At 41.9% G+C, this 21,091-nt stretch overlaps 2 protein-coding genes and 1 long non-coding RNA gene across 5 annotated transcripts in view; 1 reads left to right on the plus strand and 2 right to left on the minus strand.

Annotated features, from left to right (window-relative positions):
• GUCA1C (guanylate cyclase activator 1C) overlaps positions 1 to 14,326 on the minus strand; it is a 34,496-nt gene extending 20,170 nt beyond the window's left edge. The window contains exon 1 of the mRNA XM_038582753.1: positions 13,747 to 14,326. Coding sequence (XP_038438681.1) covers positions 13,747 to 13,950 — 204 coding nt within the window. The 5' untranslated portion in view covers positions 13,951 to 14,326. The remainder of the gene's footprint in view (positions 1 to 13,746) is intronic.
• MORC1 (MORC family CW-type zinc finger 1) overlaps positions 1 to 21,091 on the minus strand; it is a 182,225-nt gene that overhangs the window by 6,167 nt on the left and 154,967 nt on the right. The window contains exons 25-26 of one of the 3 annotated variants that reach the window (XR_005383257.1): positions 17,604 to 18,203; positions 13,619 to 13,681 (exon numbers count right to left, since the gene is read on the minus strand). Coding sequence is in view for 1 of the 3 variants with exons in the window: in XM_038582752.1 (XP_038438680.1) it covers positions 18,066 to 18,203 (138 nt within the window). In the remaining 2 variants the exon portion in view is untranslated. Of the gene's footprint in view, positions 1 to 13,618; positions 13,682 to 17,201; positions 18,204 to 21,091 lie in introns of those variants that run through there. The other 2 variants (XR_005383256.1, XM_038582752.1) reach the window with 2 other exon arrangements.
• Positions 17,882 to 21,008, plus strand: LOC111093738. The gene is made up of 3 exons (XR_005383258.1): positions 17,882 to 18,428; positions 20,087 to 20,186; positions 20,677 to 21,008. It is a non-coding gene; the product is annotated as an uncharacterized LOC111093738 (long non-coding RNA).

The following is a 21,091-nucleotide window of genomic DNA, read 5'->3' on the forward strand; positions in this document are numbered from 1 at the left end:
AAAAGCCCCAGGGAAGAGATCTCGGAGGTATCCTCTGATCTGCCAGTGTGGTCCTGCCATCACTCTCCGCCTGAGAGACCCTGAGAAACAGACACTGAAATGTCATCTCGATATACTTCAGAGACATCTGCTTTGGAGTTTTGTCCCAGGGATAGAGCCACAGATTTATAATCTGGGTAATGTCCTTGGGGCAACTGGGCTTCATTCCACTGATTCAAATCGTTGAATTTCAGTTCTAAAAACAGTCCTTCGTTTTGCAAATAGTAAAAATAACAATCATATTAATCATAATGACAATGACAACTATTGATGTTGGTGTAGCGTTTGCTATGCACACAGGGCCAGGCAGCCTGCTTTACACACCTGAATTCAGTTAACCCGAAAGACGCCCTGAAAGGCATAAACCAGTAAGCACAGTGTCCTGGGTTCTAGTGACACCAAGATCATAGAAATAGAATTATTATCGCACAAAGAGGGATCAGACCACTTTTGTCCTATTGCACCCTCTTGTTCAGGAAAACAGATGAGCCGAGTCAAGCAAAAATCCTCCAAACTATTTCCCCAGATTAAACCTATTCCCTCTCATAGCATTAACGGTCTGCTACTTTTCACAGAACTACTATCTGTGAAAAATTCATGAATTGCCACAGCCCCTAACCTGAAGACATTTAGATGTTTTCATTCTTTTATATGTGACACTTTCCAATGACATTTTACCAGCTGTGGCAAGTCCGCAGCAACATATGAATTCAGATGTCTGCCTGGAAATGGTTGCTCAGATGGTCAGAGTAAGGAAACCCAGAGAGGCAGCATAAGCACATTATATGACTGATCAATAATCGTCAGTGATATCTGATTTGCATTTTAGGAACTGCCCTCCCCAAAACTAGGCAATAGAAGGGCCATCTCAATTTTGTCAGACACCCTTGAATACTTAAATATCGAATACTTAAATATTTTTGTGAATTTTTGAAATCCGTAAGAGAAAAGTTACTTTCGGCATTAATGACCCAGCCCATTTTCACCTAGAGACACTTAAGTTAGCAGCAAACATAGCCTCCGTCAGCCACGGAATTGCTGGAATGTTCCGAAAAGAGACTCACCTCTTTAAGATGAGAAATACACTGCTGGCTTGGTAGGTCGGTTCTTTAACACGATCTTTATGCAGATCAAACGCAGTTGTTCTTGACCATGATTGTACAAAATTCAAGGGTTCTGGGACAAAGGGTTTCTCCCAATACTTATCAAACAAGCCCTCGATTCTTAGTTGATGTCCTGGATATCAATCAGGAAGCTCTTGAGCATCTGACCCCAGCATGCTTCCAGCTCAGCGGTGTCCTGACTGCTGTGAATTAGAAGCCGGTCTCAGGTGCTCTGGGGAAGGCAAGACAACTGTCGGGGTTCGATCACTTCTGCATGAGCTCACCACGAAAGACCCACAGTGACTACAGCAATGGCAGCCTTCTGGAAGGAACTTCTTTAGGTAGCCAATGTGTCTCCCCAAGCAATACTGTCACAGAGGAAATGAAATCCAGCTTTACCCTAAATCAGTCATCTGCTAAGAGTGCTATTTCCCATGGAAGAGCCTAGATCTTTGTTCTTTACTGAGCAGAAGAGGGAAACAGAGGCAGAACAGATGGTGGAACATATATACCTGTATTACTTGCTTCAAGGCTGTGTTTCCCCACTATGTAATGGAAAGAACAGTCAGAGGACCTGCCTCTGAATTAACAGCTCTGAAGCCAGAGTCCCTTTTCTAAAACGTATCCATGCTACAAGGCTTCTCGGTAGCAGAAATGGGCTTAAAGCCCCACTTTCTAGTACTGTGACGGTAGTCTTTCTGCCGTAACCGTGGTGCTCATACCTGGTTGCACCTTCAAACCACCTGGCAGTTTAAAACACACAAATTGTTTTGATTTGGCGGGACTAAGGTGGAAACCCGACTGGTGGTGATTTTAATAATATCCCCAGGTGCTCCTAATACGCAGCCAGATCTGAGAACTCCAATAGATTTGGTTCATATATACGAGTTACAACAGCTTAAGTCTAAATATATGTCAGCAGGTACAGCTGATGTCTTTAACAGGTAAAATTCGGTGAGAAACTCAGCCAGAATGTTGATAATTGATGTTATTTACGAAAAATGCCCTGTAAATTACCACGTGCTAAACAAATAGGAGGTGATTTATTATCACCAACAAATGCTTCCTGAGAGCTTCTAAGTGGGTGGTTCTGGAGTAGTAGCCTTGGTCTTTCCCCTTAAGAGACTGCGGCCTAGTGGTCTTCAGCCTACTAGATGGTCATGTTTCCAGTAAGCGTGTCTTGCGGAGAGCAGCAGTCACTGCGTCACCCTGCAGGCCAGACGACCCGATCCGGTGTTAGAAGGTGCAGCACAGCCCGGGGGTTAATGAACGGCTACATTTATGACACGAGGTAGAATCCAGGTTGCCTGCCCCAATTTTCAAGAGTCCTCGCACAAAGAGAAGCTCAGGAACCAACTAACTAAAGGTCACGTCTGAATTTCAAGTAGAGCTGGCGCTCCCACGCACGTGTCCCGCGTCGGAAGGACAGCTGGAAGGAAGGTGATTCCCCTTTGATTAACTGCATCCCGAGACTGGCAAGCACTGGAGGAGGCACAAATGACCATCTATAGCGCTTGGATGGGTTAAAGAAGAGGAATGGGGGGGGGGGGCAAGCGACCTCTGCACCCCTAGATCCACCCTTTCATTCGGGTATTTGAGCTTGATAAAAACTGAAGTTAATCTTCACTGTTAAACTTCAGTGTTCACTCAGCCACAGGGGGCTGAGGTCAGAGTTACCTGCTTCTCTTCCCCAAGTGTTCTCCCACATGGTTTCACACGAGCTCAGCGGTAGTGTAGACTGGATAAGTCTTGTCTCGGTTTCAGAACCGATGACCCTGACACACACAGAGGTGATGAACCTTGTCCAAGATTACGCACGGCGATACTGGTCAGAGCTGGGACAGGACCCCGCAGCCCCACGCCTCCTGCAGTCCCTCCACCGCCCTGGGCTGGCCTGGGCCCAGGATTACAGGTTCACAGAAAGGCTCGTTAAAAACAGCATATGGACCTCCAACGCACTGAGGTAAGATTGGATCCGGGAACGAATTTGTGGGTAAACAAGCACACATACTGCAGCCATCGTCTTGTAGACCCCATAGCTTGCTCTTTGCCTTCTCTCTCTCTAACAGTTTAATCACCCATATTTCTAAGAAATCATTCACATTCCTTCCCTCTTGATTTCCAGGATTTTTCTGAGGAGGTGACTTTAAATGACATGAAAACTTGCCCTGCTGTTTTGTTTTATCCTAGGGTTTAAATGTGTCCTAGTGCTGACAACAGCGTTTCTGGCTTAAACCATCACCCCGTCTATGGTTTGAGTGCCAAACCCGTGAGTTCAGAGAAACCATTTTATCTTGCTCGTAGACCTCGGGGTCCTACAAGGGGCAACCAGCCCTACGAGGCTCCTACTTTTGATCTCCGAGCTCACAATGGCACTGTTTGGAGAAAGCCCAGATGCCTGGATGTGGCGCAGTGCCATACATTTACCTTCGCGCCTATCGCAGAGTCAGGATGTCACCAGGAGCCAGAGGGGTGGGGGCTCCCTCTCTGCTCGGAGATTCTCCAGGCAAGTCACTACTGGCATCTTGTCCCTTGGGGTACGTCATTTCTCGGCTGATGTAAGAACACACGCAGTGGCAACAACGGGGAGTCTGTAGGCGGCAAAGACACAGGTGAGGCACCTGAAGCATGCGGTCACCAGGTATGCTCTGGAGGTCACCCTTTGCCTTAGGTTCCCACCTACCCTTCTCTCTCCCACCGTGTAGTTGTGTTTGAGCTGTTCTCTTTGTTGAAGTTCTCAACTCCTCTGTTGAAGGTCCATAGCAATTTAGGGTGCAGCCCTTGGAGTCGGACCACCCGCCTTCCAATTCTGCTGTGTAGCTTCAGGCAAGTCACTAAATCTCTCTGTGCCTCAGTCGCCTCATTGGTAAAAATGGGAATGTTAAAAATAGTAGCTACTTGTAGATTATTGTTGTGAGGAACCCAATAACCCAATAACTGAAGTGCTTACAACAGTGACTGGTAGAGGAGTGTTCACTAAGTGTTAGCATCTATTAGCAATAAGCTCTTCCCTTTCTTCCAAGGTCCCAAAGTGCCTCCCAAAAAGCCTTTCTGACTCTACATTTTAGTTTTTGCTTCATCTTCGGATCCCAGTAAATGTAACTTGAATTGTACCAGTCCTGCTATAGTTTGTTACACTGCCTGGTTCTGGAAGGGCTTTTAGTCACAACATAGCTTCTATCCTCAATTAGACTGTAAGCCCTTTGGTGACTGTCCACTACCTACCTCCCTACTCACCCCATCCTCATACCCCTCCCCAATTTGAGTGTGATTTTTCTACCATTGCCTGTCCTGCTGGGATGACACTGGAGAGTCCCCCGGCCCTTCCATACAGTCTGCCTGTCCAGGAAGATACTGGCCCATCAGTCACATCCCCATGCAGGGTGTAAAAGCAGCCCTGTAGGGGCGCCTGGGGGGCTCAGTCAGTTAAGCGCCTGCCTTAGGCTTAGGTCATGATCCCAGGGTCCTGGGATCCAGCCCCACGTCAGCTCCCTGCTCAGCAGAGAGTCTGACTCTCCCTCCGCTTGTGCTTGCTCTATGTTAAGTAAATAAATAAAGCCCCGTAGTACCTGAGACCCATCTAGAACCTTGCAACTAAATAGTATGCTTTGCCCTCTCTGCCTTTGATTCTTTACTCCCTTTTCTTATTTGAGGATGCATTTGTCATCCCACTAGATTATAAACTCCTTCGAGGACAGGGAACAATGCCTATGTACTTGGTGTCTACCTCCCTTCCGCCACACCTCCGGGGACTCAGTAAATATTTGCAAATGCAGTGGGATAATAATATGGTGTATTAAGGATGTGATTCCGCTCCTGCTAATCCCTTCTATCATCTAGCCCTCCATATTCAGTGAAGATTTTCATTGCCTAAGAGTTAAGTCCCTGTAGCAGAAAAGCAGAAATCAAGTTCATTCTTAGCTCTTGAGTTTCAATAGTTTAAGCCATTTAGGATTCAGAGCATAAAATTTATGCCAGAAACAAAAGATTTGAAAGAATACATAATGAGAGCCCATTTCTCAAGTTTCTCCTGGGTCCTTCCAAACTTGATCAGGATTCCATAGGCTGGAGAGGTGTGGACTAGGGAAGGAAGAGAGAATTGCAAGACACTGGTGAATGGGGAGGGGGAGAGGGTGCTGCTCTATGAGGGCCGAGAATGGCTGGAGGTCTGGGGGACAGGAATGCCAGGTGGGCTTGGCAGGTACAGGAACAGAAGTACTTTGTGGTTCGCTCATTGGGCTTGGGAGGAAGGGCTGGCGGGAGTGTCTGGTCAGACAGTCCTGAGCCTGCCTAAGAGGCTTCAGTGCTTAGGAGTAGCAGGAAGCTCAGAGAAACGTACCCACGAGGCCCACCTGCAGAGAACAGCCCCGTGAGTGGGGCAGGAGAGATGCAGTCTCAGCAAACATCAGTGTGGACACCTACTCCTCTGCCTGGTTTAATGCCGATTTAGATGCACCCGCGGGCTTTACATGCAACCCTGGAGGGTGGAGGGGGAACACTCCTTGGTAAAATGGGGATGGGGACTCAAAACATAAATGAACTCCATTATGGAAAACTAAAGTTACATTCTGTGAATGCTTGAGTGTGTGAGCTGAAATTCTTAAAAGCAATATGGATAAAAAAATAAACTTTAAAATTTCCCTTGAGATAATCACTGTCATTGAGAACTAAGTTAGACCTTTGAAAGACACAGTAGCTCTTCTTGGTAATAATATGGAAAAAAAAAAAAAAGGAAGGAAGGAAGGAGAGAGAGGAATGGAAAGGAAAAAAGTGCAAATATAAAAGTGAGGCTAATCAATTTGTCACTATTTTATTTAATCACTTGTAAATATTTGGTCAACATCTACTTTATGCCGCCACAGTAGGATCCTGGTCTGGGAAAGCGCGCAGGATCTGAAGGGCATGATTAATTTGTTTATTGTTCATGTTTCTGCACTGTTGTTTCACAAGGATAAATTCATGCACCATTGGACTTAAAAAGAGAAAGGAGAGGTGAAGAGCAAATTGTAGATCTCGTGTGAAGAAAGCAGGGTGGCTGGAGTCGAATAGCAGTGCTGGGTGCTTGTTTTATTGCCAGGCTCTGCCCGGATCTCAATACAGCAGAAATAAGTTCGACTTCATCTGTATGCATAGAGCCCAGAGTGCAGCCACATGCCATGAGCGGGAAGCAGTTTCCAGGGAACTGGGCATTTTGCATCAATCTGCAGCTGAAGCACTGGGATGCCGAGGTGAGAACAGGGCTGTGTCTGTCCGCTTGCACTGCCCTCTAGGAACCAATAGCCAGCAGCATTGTCATTTTCACAGGGTTTCTTGTTTTTGGCATCTCTGTTGGCCCAGACTCAGCTCTAAAGTTCACCAGCCACTCATCAGCTTCCATATAGGCAGTGAAGCATGTTCTCCAGCAAATCAAAGGAGGAAATGGTGGGCTGGGGGGGAAGGAGGTAGTTCGGGAACTATTAAAGTGGGGTGGCACCATCAGTGCTTGGAGCTCAAGTAACTCCAAGTCCCGCCATCTCCCCCCGTGTGGGTTTAACATGGATCACAAGAGCCACACACTTACAGTGTGTTGTACTTTTTAATGGAGACCTCATGTTCTTGACAAGTTTGGGCCAGGCTGGACCGTCAGCTTTGGAGTCCACAGGATTTCCATCATGGGATGGATAATTCATAGTTGCAGAAAGGAACCTAGGTTGTTCCTTGTGCAGAGACCCACCTTGATTTTGAAGAGTGCAGTTTCCATCACTCACCTCACCTACAAAGATGTGCTAATATCTTTTGGGTTGTCTTTTAAAAATTTATTGTTATCCAAACATTTTTGATTTTATTATTGCATAGTTGAAAATAGACTAAAGGGCTTATCATTTAAAACTTTGAACTTGGTTACTTTTTCTAGCCTTTATTTACATGTTTGTAATGATGGTTATTCTACTTATGTTTAGATTTATCAATTCTAGATATTATTTCCTGCTATAGCAAATGGTAGGTATTTAGTTCTATGACCCTCATATATATCTTAGTGGTATCCTGGAGCCTATTCTATCTGGTGGCATGAGCTGACTGCTAAATTTTCAGGAATTCTGCAGGCCAACTATTAAATGGTTGGTAGCTTGAAATTGGCCATGGTGGGAGTATTTACACCATGGAAATCATATGTTGCCAGGTCGTCCCCTCTGCCTCTAAAGAACTGGTTATTAAACATTTCTCAGCACACCATAGTTCTTCCTCCATACTCTCACAATTGTAGGTTAATCTAAAAGTCAAGAGTTTAATTTTAATGACTAAGTACATTTTGTTCTTTGCATAGCCCATTGGTGTACCAAAATTACGCACTTCTTTATTTTACATGGAGTTAATAATTGCCTCATCATTATCAGGCTGACACCTCCCGAACCTAATAGACAATCCAAGAAAAGTGTGACAACCAATAATTATATGCTTATGAAGTATTTTTTTGCCAAGCAAGTGAATCGGAATCTATTTAAGTTTCTAGCTAAATATCAGTTTATGGGTAATATGAAGAATAGAAAGCTCAATAGCACTAGAAAGCAATCAACTAAATCCAGAATGCAAAATTTTCTACAGAACCACTTTCACTTTCCCCAGCAAATTAATGACATAAATGGGGTGTGGGGGGAAGGAGGTGGTTAGGGAACTATTACAGACAAAACAGACTTAAGAGTCATAGCCACTAATTTCCACCTATCAACTTTGGATGAAAATTCAAATCAAAGAATAATTAAAAAGTATGCTTATGGGATACATGTATCCTTATGTTTATAACAGCCAAATAAACCCTATTGTTTATTTACGATAGCCAAGATATGGAAGCAGCAGGTGTCCATTGATTGATGAATGGATAAAGATGTGATATATATATATTTTTTTCCAATGTGTGTATATATGTTCCATTACGTATGTGTGAATATATATATATTCCATGTATATATGTACATATATTTTCCAATGTGTATATATATTCCATTATATATAAATGTATAAATACATACACACACACATATATATGTATTTAGCCATAATAAAGAATGCAGTCTTACCATTTGCGATGACACGGGTGGTCATCCTAAAGAGTATTATGCTAAGTGAAATAAATCAGTCAGAGAAAGACAAAATACCCTATGGTCTCACTCATATGTGGAATTTAAGAAAAAAAACAAACACGTAAAAGGAAATAAAAAAGAGAGAGACAAACCAAGAAACAGACTTAGAGAGAGCAAATGGATGTTTACCAGAGGGGAGTGGGGGTGGGGGGATGGAGGAGATAGGTGATGGGGAGTAAGTGCCCTTGTGATGAGCACCAGGTGATGTATGGACATGTTGAATCACTATATTTTACACATGGAACTACTATAATACTGTTAACTGGAATTTAAAACTTTAAAAAGATTCTAAGTTTTTACAAAATAATTAAAAAAATTTTTAAATGTGGGAGGATAGATGAAATGAAATGACTACATTTTAAGAATGGTTGAAGACAGATGATTGGTCTGTGAGAGCTCACTGGATTATTCATTCTCTCTGCTTTTGCATAGGCCTGAAGTTTTCATGATAAAAAAATGTAAAGGTGCTTCATTCTAAATTTCAATAATTTTCTTTGTACTTTGCCTTGTTAATTTTTTTAAAGGCACCATTGGATTGGTTAAATATCAATTAGTAAATTAATACTGTTTTTGAAATCCTCAAACATAAAAGATAATCCATCAGTGTTAATTTTTTTTAGGTCTTCCTCTGACTCTCCTCTTCCCTTGCCATCTGGATTAACAGTCCACTGAGCTTTCTGACAACTATTGATTTGGACTTTTCGTCTCCATGACCATAGACTGCCCATGCCTGCTTTCCTATGTTGGATTCACTCTCTCCTTCTTTGTTAATATACTCTCTCTTTTTGCTGGAGCACCTGCTCCAGCAGCTCACTATTAATAAATAAGTGTGAAGCACATTTTTTTAGCCTGTGGTGTAGGTGTTATGAAGCTCAATGTTATTTTGATTTTCATGATTTTTTTTCCTTTTTAGATTTTAGGATCTTCTCTTTATCTCCATTAAAAAATTTCTCGGGATCCCTGGGTGGCGCAGCGGTTTGGCGCCTGCCTTTGGCCCAGGGCGCGATCCCGGAGACCCGGGATCGAATCCCACATCGGGTTCCCGGTACATGGAGCCTGCTTCTCCCTCTGCCTGTGTCTCTGCCTCTCTCTCTCTCTCTCTCTCTCTGTGACTATCATAAATAAATAAAAATTAAAAAAAATTAAAAAAAAAAAACTTCTCCACGTACACTGTAGAATGATGTCTTTCTATTTATTGTGCTGGGCCCCTTGTGAAACATGTCTCTAATACGTCTCGGAAATTTTTCTGGTTTGTTTTGTTATAACCTTACATTTTCTCTGGGCTCTTTTCCTATGACTCTTATTCATTGCATATTAGACCTATTAATCCCAATTTAAATATTTTATTTGGAGAAATGGTATAGGGAATGGAACAGGAAGGAAGTCAGGAAAGGTTGAATGAGCTCCTGTGACCCAGCTGAAGAAGGGTATAAAAGAGGTTTGGATGGAAGTGTCCTAGATACTCCTGAAACCTATGGTTTGACAAAGCCACCAGGGAATCCTTGAGGAGAAGCCTGCTGATGAAGGAATCCTGGGTCTTAGGAATGGGCTGGCCTTATTTTTTCTTTTGCACTCAATCATTGGTGGTAATCTAAACCTAAGCATGGATGCCCTGCATGCAGTGGAAGATTTCAAAGCAATGTACCTGGGATCTTGGTCAATTACCTTGGCCAACATCATGGCCACTACCGTAAAGTAGGTTCTAGGTTCTATTATCACTGTGATGTTGGATATGTTAGTCTATGTGCCATCCCTAGAACAGTGTTAGACACGTCTCAATCATTAATTACTGTTATCGAGTGACAAGGAGATGCCTGCAAGGGTGTGTGATTAGCCACAAGAATTGTTATAAACTTTATGCACTAAACTTTAGGATCTATTTATTTCTACCTACAGCACAATTCCAATAGGCTTAGTCAACTTGGGTACATGCCAAAGCCAGGGTAGAAGTGACAGAGAAAAAAGAGGTTGGAAGCTCATTATTATTAGATCAGAAAGCTGGGAAAGGGGTGTTTGACAGCAGGGAGAAAGAAAAACAATAAAAAAAGCAAACATGATAAAAGCATATATTTTCATGATTTTTAACGTTAGGAAATTTAGCCTCAGCAACTTCAACAGGCATGGCTGCTTCGTGGTATTTCAAAAACATAACAACCAATGTTCATAATAATGACTCTGATATCAAAAAACACTTTACCAGCACTTTGAGGAGGCAGGGGAGTATGAAATGCATTTTAGAATGATTTCCATCCAGAATAGTTAAAACTGTAGAGGAGCTCCACGGAAAGAGTAAATTCTCCAGGATTCTGGACAGCTGATCATTTTATTGATCTAATTAAATATATGGCTTTTTCTTTTTGTTTTCCTGTGCATAACTGCGCATCATTTCTTACTATCACTTGATAATGAACCCCCCTTCCTCTTCTCATTTTACAACCTGATTTTATATCCAAACCCCCCACACCTTGTGTGGCATCCGTCATCACTGCCTAGGTTCACTTGCTTCCCAGGCAAACATAAAATCTCTATGACAGATCGCAAATACCAGCAGAACTTCCAAGTCATTTAAATTCAGCTGAGGTGGGCCTGGCCGTCCCCACCACGGTCCCGGAGAGGACAGTCCAATGGCACAGGCGCCCACACCACCTATCTGGCCGCCGTCCGCCCCCACCTTCCTCAACAGTACACTTGGTTTTGACAGCACTTCAGGTCTCTACCCAGAGCTCCTTTTCACATGTTCCTGTTGTCACACAGCAACCTCTGACCCGCAGCGCTTCCACAAACACTGGGCTAACAGCAAAATCTCTGGTGTGGGATGTGTCACCGGCTACTTGGAAGAATAACCTAAAGAACCTGCAAGCAGCTCATCTTCCAGCCCCTCAGGAGGACTGAGTCTGAGAAGCTGCCATCGAGAGCAACAGACTTCCATGGTGAAGCGGTTGCTTTCAGCAGGCACAGGGGGACAGCAGCAGGCACAGAGGGACAGCAGCAGGCACAGGGGGACAGGAGTAGGCACAGGGGACAGCAGCAGGCACAGAGAGAGCAGCAGGCACAGGGGGACAGCAGCAGACAGGGAGACAGCAGTAGGCACAGGGGACAGCAGCAGGCACAGAGGGACAGCAGCAGGCACAGGGGACAGCAGCAGGCACAGAGGGACAGCAGCAGGCACAGGGGGACAGCAACAGGCACAGGGGGACAGCAGCAGGCACAGGGGACAGCAGCAGGCACAGAGGGACAACAGCAGACACACAAAGACCGAAGCACAGGATGGCCGAGAGGGGGAGCTGAAAGGCACACGCAGAGGCAGACAACAGCCACCCCCCCCACACACACAAATTTCCTGTCTTGGTCACTTCAGGCTGTTCTAAGGAAAATACCATAGACTGAGTGGTTTAAAGCACGCAGAAATGTACTTCTCACAGCTCTTTGAGGAAATCCAAGATCAAGGGTCAGGCCGATTGGGGTGCTGGAGAGAACCCGACTGGTTCATAGACACCCAGCCTTCTCACTGGGTCCCCACAACCAGGAACAAACTCTCTGGGGTCTCTTTATAAGGGCACAGATCCCATTCATGAAGGCTCTGCCCTCATGACCTACTCGCCTCCCAGAGACCGCCCCCCCCCCAATACTATCATGTTGGTGCTGGGGGTTGGGGTTGGGGGTGGAGGTGGGGATGGGGATGATGTTAGATTTCAACAGAGGAGTTTGGGCAGTTGACAAATGAAAAAGGAAAGCTCATTCAGAGTGGAGCCAGGGGGCCAGCAGGGGGCGCTCTCACGCCCTACCACTCCTGGTCAACTGCAGACCCCACTGGAGGAGACTGGATCTTGCCTGCTGACACTACTACTTTCCACCCCAGCAGGGGGAAAAGCAGCGCCCCAACCCCACCACCCCACAACAGTCCACCCAGTGAGATGCTATCACAATTCAAACAACAAAAGAAAAAAAAGCCACCATACTTCAAAGCCCCAGTTAACTCCAACAGACCTTTTGCTCATAAAAGCCTTCCCAACTTCACCCTTTCCTCTGTACTAGAGGGTTCCTCTCTTTTGTTCTGCAGACACGCCTATGGTTTGGCCATAACTTGCTTGTCCAAAATTGCAATTTTCTGCTATTTCCAAATAATCCCATTTTTGCTGGTAAAAATAACTGGCAGTTTTAACATGGGAGCCACACACATTCAGCTTATAGCATACCTAGAACGTATTTCAACGTTAAGAACAAAAGCAGGATCTGCCTCATTTTCCCACTGATTTGTATGCTCCTTGGGGGCAGAACTGTTTGTTTGCATCTACACTAAGTAAAATTTATGAGGAGGAAAAACACTGTCATGCTAAGCAGGCAGTGCTTCATTCATGCTTGATAATGAAGAACATACCCTAAAACACAATGTCCTAAAAGAAATCTGTTCCCAACATTATTACAAAAATTAAAATGAATGTTGATTTTGCACAGGTTTAATTCTTCCTAGTTTTGCTGGCTGTTACCTCCTTTTAAATCATCTGTTGTTTTGGTTGGTTGTTATATTTTTTTTAAGTTTTTGTTTTGATTTGGAAAAGGGTTCAGAGGGCTGTGCGAGATTCCATACAACCCAATGGGCAGCCAATTGTTTTAATTGTATTGAATTAATGACCACTTCTTTCCCATCTATTCTCACACACAGCCTATTAAAGTCATCTATTTTTCAATGAGTTGTACTTCCCCTTTCCCTTTTATCCTAGATGGAATCAGCCCATTTTGAAATATACAGGCAAAAATAACTAAAATGCACAAGCAAAAGTAGGCAGGAAAAACATGAGCCTGCTTGGTTAGATTGTTAATTTTTTTATCTTATTTTTTCTACTATTTTTTTCCTCATCTTTGTATTTTTTCAAGTCTTGAAAATCAAATGTGCCACAACTCCTCAGGAATGAGTAAATTCAAGACACTAGTTGAGTATCAATCTTTAGAAACTAAAATTTATCTGAATTTAAAGCTAAATTGTTTTATTTTTCCCAACTAAATTGGTCAGATATGAAAAAGTATTCCAGCGTTCCAACTTCTGAGTACAAACAACATGTTGGCGAATTTGTATTGATTTTACCTGCCAATCTAGATGCAATCACACTTTTTAGAGCAGATTCCTGTAATTTGCTTTTCTATAAAATGTCACCAACGCATTAAATACTTTGAAAACAGTCTTTGTAAATCAATCTGCACTTATTAGATTTGTTTAAACGATAGCATTAGAATTCCATGCCGAGATTTAATTTGGTTTTAAAATAACTCCCTACATGCAGAACATTTCCAAGGGCGGAGAGGCTAGTTCCCAATTACTTTCATGCCGTCAGTGCTAACTGTGTTTAATGACTCACTTACCTACAAGCTGTGGGTTCTCTGAAGAGCTCCCTGTTCGGTGAGATGCACACATTTTACCTCGGGCTATTTCAAATTTTTAAAAAGGGGAAAATTCAGAGCCAGAGCCAAATAAAAAGTAAAGTTCTTACCTTGTTCATGTCAAAGGTATTATAGACTTGATCAACGTGTTGATTGGCTTTTGGGTTCAGACCCTGCAGACCCAAGAGTGTCTTAAATTCGTGAAGTGTTTGCAGGCCAGATGGATATTCCCTCATAAATTTTCTGTACCACACATAGGTCTCTTTAGCAGAAACTGCTGCCTGACCACCAGCTCTGGATTCGTTATTTCCCATCGCGATTCACGGTCTCCAGCTTTTTCTCAGGTTGCTTTCATGTAAGGTGCCTACCGACTTAGTTCCTCACCCTTCACTAAAACTGGAGGCTAACATATGCCTTAAGAGAGCTACTCTAAACCTCTTACAGCTATAGGCCAAATAAGAATAGAAAGCCAGTGAGATTAACTCATCTGAACAGTTTTAAGACAAGGTCATTTATCGCTAACTGATGGGATCATGCTTACTGCCACTCAGAGATACAGTTTTCTGTGAAGGGCAGAGGCAATATTTTAAAAAGAATGATCCTTGCCATACTGTCAGCCATAAATTATGCCCACATTGTGGAGTGGGGTCTGACAGAAAGAGCTCTTGAGTCTCAATCTAGAAGCCTGGGCTCAAGGCTTTGTTTGCACTTACTGAGTGCACTGAAGCATTACAGGCTCAGCGTTCCCATCTGTAAAACAGTAATGAGAATATTTGCTTTTTCATACCTAAATACTGTGGAGATAAATTTAGATGAAAACAAAAAGTCGGAAGCCATGGAAAACTGATACATTTTGAGTACTGTTAAAATGTAAAGGAAGTCATGTACAGAAGAGGGAAATGGGTAGAAAGAGCCTTATTAGTAGCAGTAAAAACACTTGTAGGTGAGGTAGGCAGAAAAGTGCAATCTGCAGTTAATGAGACATATTAAGCTGTGTCTTCAGGCATTGTTCTCATTTTATTTTATTTTTTGCTGTTTGTCTTTTCTGTCTCTCAAGTCTGCTTCTACCCATGCCCTGTACCTGCTAGTTTTGCCCCACTCCAGTTCCCAAGCTAGTCTTGTCTGAATCAAGCTCCAGTTGCATAGGACTTGAAAACTGGGTGAATGAGCCTAAGAACTATATCCGTGGTCCAGTAATGGAAATGAATTGCCCTGTGTGGCCCTCACACCATCTTGCTGCCAATCATACGTACAAGTAACAGAATTCCATTGTTCCCACCCAGGGTCATCTGGTCCTGAGCGTGGTTCTCCTCTCCTAACCTTATTCCATTTCCCCCCCAATTCTCACAGTGACTCAGTTCCTAAGTCTGGTTTCTGCCTTAATTCCTATTCCTTAGTCCTAACTGATTACCTATTTAAAGCCCCAGCTCCCCGGAGAACTGGAGCCCTTGGGACCTACATGAAGTGCCTTAACAGGAGGTGGGGGTCCTTAAAGTATATAGGATTAATTTTGTTTCAACCATACCAAAGTAGATTTTAAATAGAAAAATTCTGAAACCATAATTACAGTTAAATAACAGGTATTCAATAAGATTAGAGAAATGTGGAACTCATTCATTTGGAAGTATTACTCGAAACCATTAGACTAGATGAGATTCCTTATGTGGAAGACAAAGAAAGATGATAAGCCAATGAGGACTCCGTTCGGATAGGAAATATGAGGAATATTCTGTCAGGATCTTCAAAGACCATTCTCTGGGGGAGTCTCTGTGCAGACCTTTTCTAAATGTCTGCCAGAAGGATGCTCAGAGGCACTGACTTATCACCATTAACATTTATTAATCACTAATTTTTATATTAAGTAAAGAATGGCTAGTGATGATGGAAGAGGAAGGTAATGAAAGTTTTCAAGGGGCCAAGGAAATCCCTCATGGAAGGAAGATTTTGGATAAATCAAGAATATAAGGACCTGAGATGCAGAAACTGTGTTACTTCATGTAAATGATGCTTTTTAAAAAATCTGCATAATTACTTGCTGATAAGACTTTAAAAGTACAGTATAAAGATTCTTATATTAGATACAATATTGATATCCCAAACTCAGGAATCCTGCTATACAAAACATTAATCTACTCTAAGATAATGGGAAAAAGACTTCATTTCTAAAAGGTCAAAGAATAAATCTAAATTATAATAAATTTAACTAGAATGTGCTGGATGTATTTGAAGAAAAATTTTAAATGCTAATATAGGGCACCAATGAAGACTTGAACATACAGATAAGCATATTTTGATCTTGGGTAGAAAGACTTGATATAAAAAAAGACAATTGTACCTTAATCTGTTATACCACCACACACCAAACAAAATGCAAATGAAGTTTGAGGGGTGGGTGTTGACTAAAAAAGCGAACTCTAAGTCTGGATAAGAATTAAACATGCAAAGATACAAAAGAAAATTCTAAAATATAAAATTATTGACAACTCCTACCAAAACAACACGGGTCCAACATGAGAAAAGTTGGAACAATCAATGAAAAATAATAGAATTTTTTTTAAGAACTTGGCCCAAATGCAAATAGGAATTTAACAGGACATAAAGCTGGCACTGCAGATCAAATGGGGAAGAGACTGGTCATTCAATGAATACTTTGGGGGACAACACTGGGAACAGAAACAGTGGGATTTTTAACTTACTCTCTTCACCAGAATAAATTCTAGATGAATCAAATATTTAAAATATAATGATTAAAGTCATTATAACAAGGCAAAATTTCTTTATACTTTTTAGCATTGGAATGTCCCCTCTAAATAGGACTCAAAACCAGAAAGCATAAAGAAGAGGAAATTACTCCCCCCAATTTTTTAATCCCACATGACTCAAAACACTGTAAAATCTTTTTCAATATAAAATTAGGAGAAAATAGCTGTAACATATATAAAAAAATAATTTCCCTAATATAAAAATTGTCCCTATAAATGAGTAAGAAAATACTTACCATTAAATAGAAAAATGGAAAAAAGCCAAATTAAAAAATTCAAACGAATTTTAAACATGAAAAGATGCTCAATCTTACTCATAGCATAGGAAATATACATTAAAGCTACAAGGATATACCAGTTTTCACCTACTTGGGTCAGCAAGATAAAAAAGCTTGATAATTCACTGGATGGATGAATGCGTGAGGAAACAGGCACTGATATGTTGCTGTGGGAATATATATTAATAAAATTTTTATGGAGCACTATTGGGCAATGTCTACTACTAATAAAATGTACATGCCTTTTGACCCAGTAATTCATCTTCTGAGATTTATTTAAAATATAACTAACTGTACATGTGTAAAATAAACATTATTTATAGAGATCTGTTCATATAAACCCAAAAGACTGGGAAAAAATCCAAGGGACCATCAAAATGAGAATAATTAAATAAATTCTAGTATGTCCACAGAATAAAATAAATAAGGAGCGGGAAAGATGAGAAGTTCTCCATGTACTGATCCTGATACGGAATGATCTTGAAAGCATATTAACTGCAAAAAGCAACAGAATCTTTTGGAGGCCATCATGTCTATATTTATATCTGTATAATGACTTATACGGTTTTTTGTACACTGTTTTTGGATGGACACAAGTAGCTGGTACAAGCACACCATTGGAGAGGAGTAGTTAAGTGTTTAAAGAATAGGATGAAGACTCTCCACCATATCCCATCTCACACGTTCTGAATTTTATACTGTGTGTATGTACATAAAATTAAAATTATACAATTCCACAACATTAAATGTTTTATTGCTTTTGTCCAAATTTGTAGACATTTCTAAACAAATAAAAATAATCAGTTATTAAGGAAAATATAAAAACGCAATTCTTACATATCTGTAATATGTATTCACATGATACTTAGAAGATTTGTACTTTTACTACCATTCAACAATAGAATTATCATAGAAGTTATATCTTACAGTTTTTGAGGATATATATTTCCTGCTTTCCTGAGTATTGGCTATCACGGAGAAAGGACATACGGTCTTTCTTTTTCAACGAAAGCTTTAAGAGGAGGTGATCCTGTAGTCCTTTGTACATGGATTTTAAAAACCACTGTTTTCTAGTTTTTATAGTCTTTTAAGTGAAAAAAAAAAAAAATTAGGCCTAACTGACATTTCCCTTTCTTCATTGCTCACGTGGTAACTGGAGAACTCTAGAACTAGTTTCTGAAAAAAACAGAGTTCTGGAACAGAACTGCAAATGTGTACATTGTAAATCAGTCTCTATTTCTAAAATACACAATTTTCTTAGAATTTAACAGAGCAAACTGTACAATAACGAGTACAAGGCGAAATATGTTTTGAAAAGAATCTTCCTTTTTCTTATTAGCATTTTTAAAAGGAAATATCTTTTCTGACTTTTAGTTTTGAGAACTATTTTCAGTTTTTTTCTAAAGGGAGACTATGTCCTGCATCTGTAGTCACTTTATTTAAAGCGTTCCGAAAAAGGGGATTATCTTCTTTAAGCAAAGCTTCTAAATAACCGTCAATCTGCTCCAGGTCTCCTGCCGGACTACCCTGGGGAAAGAGAATCAACAGTCACAGCGGGCGAAGAAGCTGCAGGGTTTATTCCTATCATCTGGGTGGCCTCTGAACAGTCTTCCCTATGATGCATGTAGCCACAAAACCCACCTTGCCCTGGAATAATGCCTTTAATCTTTTAAAATGTTTTCACACTTAATCTCATTTTATGCTCACAGGTGGTTAGGAACTTGGATCATTTTTTTTTCTTTTTATGTGGAGGTTAGTTCAACTGGTTTTCCTTCTATTTAATTACTTGTCATATTCCTAAAGCCACTCTGTCTCCACTTCATTCTTCTCTATTATAGCCTCTTGTCTTCCATTTTATTTATTTTTTTAAGATTTATTTATTTGATAGAGAGACAGAGAGAAAGAGATTGAGATGAGAGAGCACGTGCACAAGCAAGTGGAGCAGCAGGCAGAGGAAGAAGGAGAAGCGGCTCCCTGCCAAGTGGAGAGAGGATATGGGGCTCGATCCCAGGACCCTGGGATCATGACCTGAGCCAAAGTCAGATGTTTAACTGATCGAGCCACCCAGGCGCCCCTTATGTTCCAATTTAAAAGTTCATGTGTCTGGAGCACCTCTGTGGCTCAGTCGGTTAAGCATCTACCTTTGGCTCAGGTCATGATCCCAGGGTCCTGGGAGCCCCACATCAGACTCCCATTTGGTGAGGAGTTTGCTTCTCCATCTCCCTCTGCCCCTTCCCCCTTGTGCTCTCTCGCTCTCTCTCAAATAAATAAATAAAAGTTCATGAATCTTTAGCCCTATAGGCAAAACAGATGAGTAGGCATATTTGGACTCCTCTGTCACTCGTCTTCCCTCTGCAGCATCTTCCCTCCCACGCTCGGCTTGCTGCCCTCATCCATCTCCTTTTCTCTCCTTCCCCAAGTTCTCTGTGCAATTTTACCCTCTGCTTCCCTGGGGTGCTTAATCTCTGAACAGCTGGACAAATACTCCCTCTTTCCTGACTTAAATCTCACTCCCTCCAAAGCCCAGCCCTGGGATCAGTCTGCTCTCCAACTGGAGCTGATGGAGAAGAGAATTTTTAGAAAGGACCTTTCAGAAACAATTCCAGCTTTAGGATTGTTCCCAGTCAGCGTCTGGCACCACCATCCTGGCTTCTCCATCCCTCAGCTGGTTCCATGAACTGTGCTTTTCTGCCTGGCTCTCTCTGCCCCAGGCCTCTGACAAAGCTGGACTGTCCTGAGTCCCAGCTTTATGACCGGGGCCCTGTCCCTAAAAACAAGCTCAGGTGAAAATCACGTTCACCTAGATTTTCAGATGCTCACGGGCTCTGAGGAAGGCCCTGGGTGACCCTTCTGGCACTGATGGGCCGACGGCTCTGAGTCTGTTCAGTCTAGTCTAATCCTTTGGCTCTGCTCTCCGCCTGGCAAGCCAGACTTCCTAGTAGGACTTGAGGCTGGTTCTGTCCCCAGCCTCTTCGTGGGCCTGCTCCATCCGTCTGCTTCGGGTCCACCTCGTCTCTCATCTTTGTTCTATGCTAGCATAGCTGCTCTAGCAATCAGAGGCAGTGGAAATCGACATTTCAAGTCCGGGATGAGAGTCAATCTATTTGGGCAGGAGTCCTCTGAGTACCTCTCCAATGATACTAGATGAAGCCTTACAGATACTCTGTGAGCTAAAGCCCCTTCACCTCCTTACTAAATGTTGTGAATAAAGCAAATTAGTAGAATTCCTTTGGCTACTATGCAGGAACCTAGAGGTTTGGCATAGAAGGAAGAGTAAGTCATTATTCTTTCATTTTTTTCTCCTAGCCAAGCAGAGATTTGCTATCATGAAAACCAGTAATTTTTATGAACTTTTTTGATAGAGAGTAGTATTTGATTTTTATGATATAGAATTTCTTTGGTCTCTCTAGTTTTTGTTACTAAAACAACAATCATCACTGAAGCTGTACTCTGTACCGGACCTTTCAAACATAAAAATATTTGCTGCCTTTTACAGACACAATAACCACAGTAAGTGTCTCCCAGACCACCCAAGGCAGGGGGAGGGCGGTATCTTTTTTGGCCATCTACTTAAACAAAAATATTTTCTGAGTTTCATTTTGTATTCACTAGGAGAGAAATCCCAAAGAACATAAAAGATATGTATTTTGTGAAGGAGGAATGGATTCACCTTGAAATGGTCACAGCCAGTGGCCTGGCTTCAAAGCCCAAGCTCATCACGTACTATACTGATGGGTGCGAGTTTCCTGGTCTCTCCCCGACCCCTCTTCCTAGGCAAGCTAAGCCTCCACTCAGGGCTCTCCGTGGGGCCTCAGCTCCTGCCCTCTCACCTTGGATGGCCCAGAAGGCCCTGTCTCCAATCCCGGCTCAGGGCCTAAGTCTGAGTACAAACTACCACGTGCTTCCTAGGCTTGCTGTTGATTTCTCAATTTATTTCTAGAATTTATGGAAATTTGAATTTATGCTATACATCATTTAATTTTTAATGTATTCTATTCAGCATTTCTATTTGCTGTAGAAAGAAGACGGACCTTTCCTCATTAGCCCAATCCATCACAGGAGCCCTGTTCTTTATGCCTTCAAGATGAACAGCACACTTACACAAGGTTTCCTGACCTCTATAACCTCTCCTCAAAGATTAGAAGAGTCCGTTTCTAATTATGTATTGAGATAAACATTAAAATGTTTTGTTGTCTGATAAGATTAGAAAAAATTTCCTACTGGATATACGCTACTGAGGAGACAAGTTGATCAAACTATACCAAACAGCACAAGCCAAGGTTCTGTTTTTTGTAAGAAAAAAATAACAGACTTTTAAAAAATGTTCTCATATATACTTTCAAAGTTCACTTATTTATGATATCAATATCCTTACAGGGAGAGAAAGGGCTAGGTTAAGTGACCTGTCCAAAGTG

Source organism: Canis lupus, chromosome 33, assembly GCF_011100685.1.
Source record: "Canis lupus familiaris isolate Mischka breed German Shepherd chromosome 33, alternate assembly UU_Cfam_GSD_1.0, whole genome shotgun sequence".
NCBI lineage: Eukaryota > Metazoa > Chordata > Mammalia > Carnivora > Canidae > Canis > Canis lupus.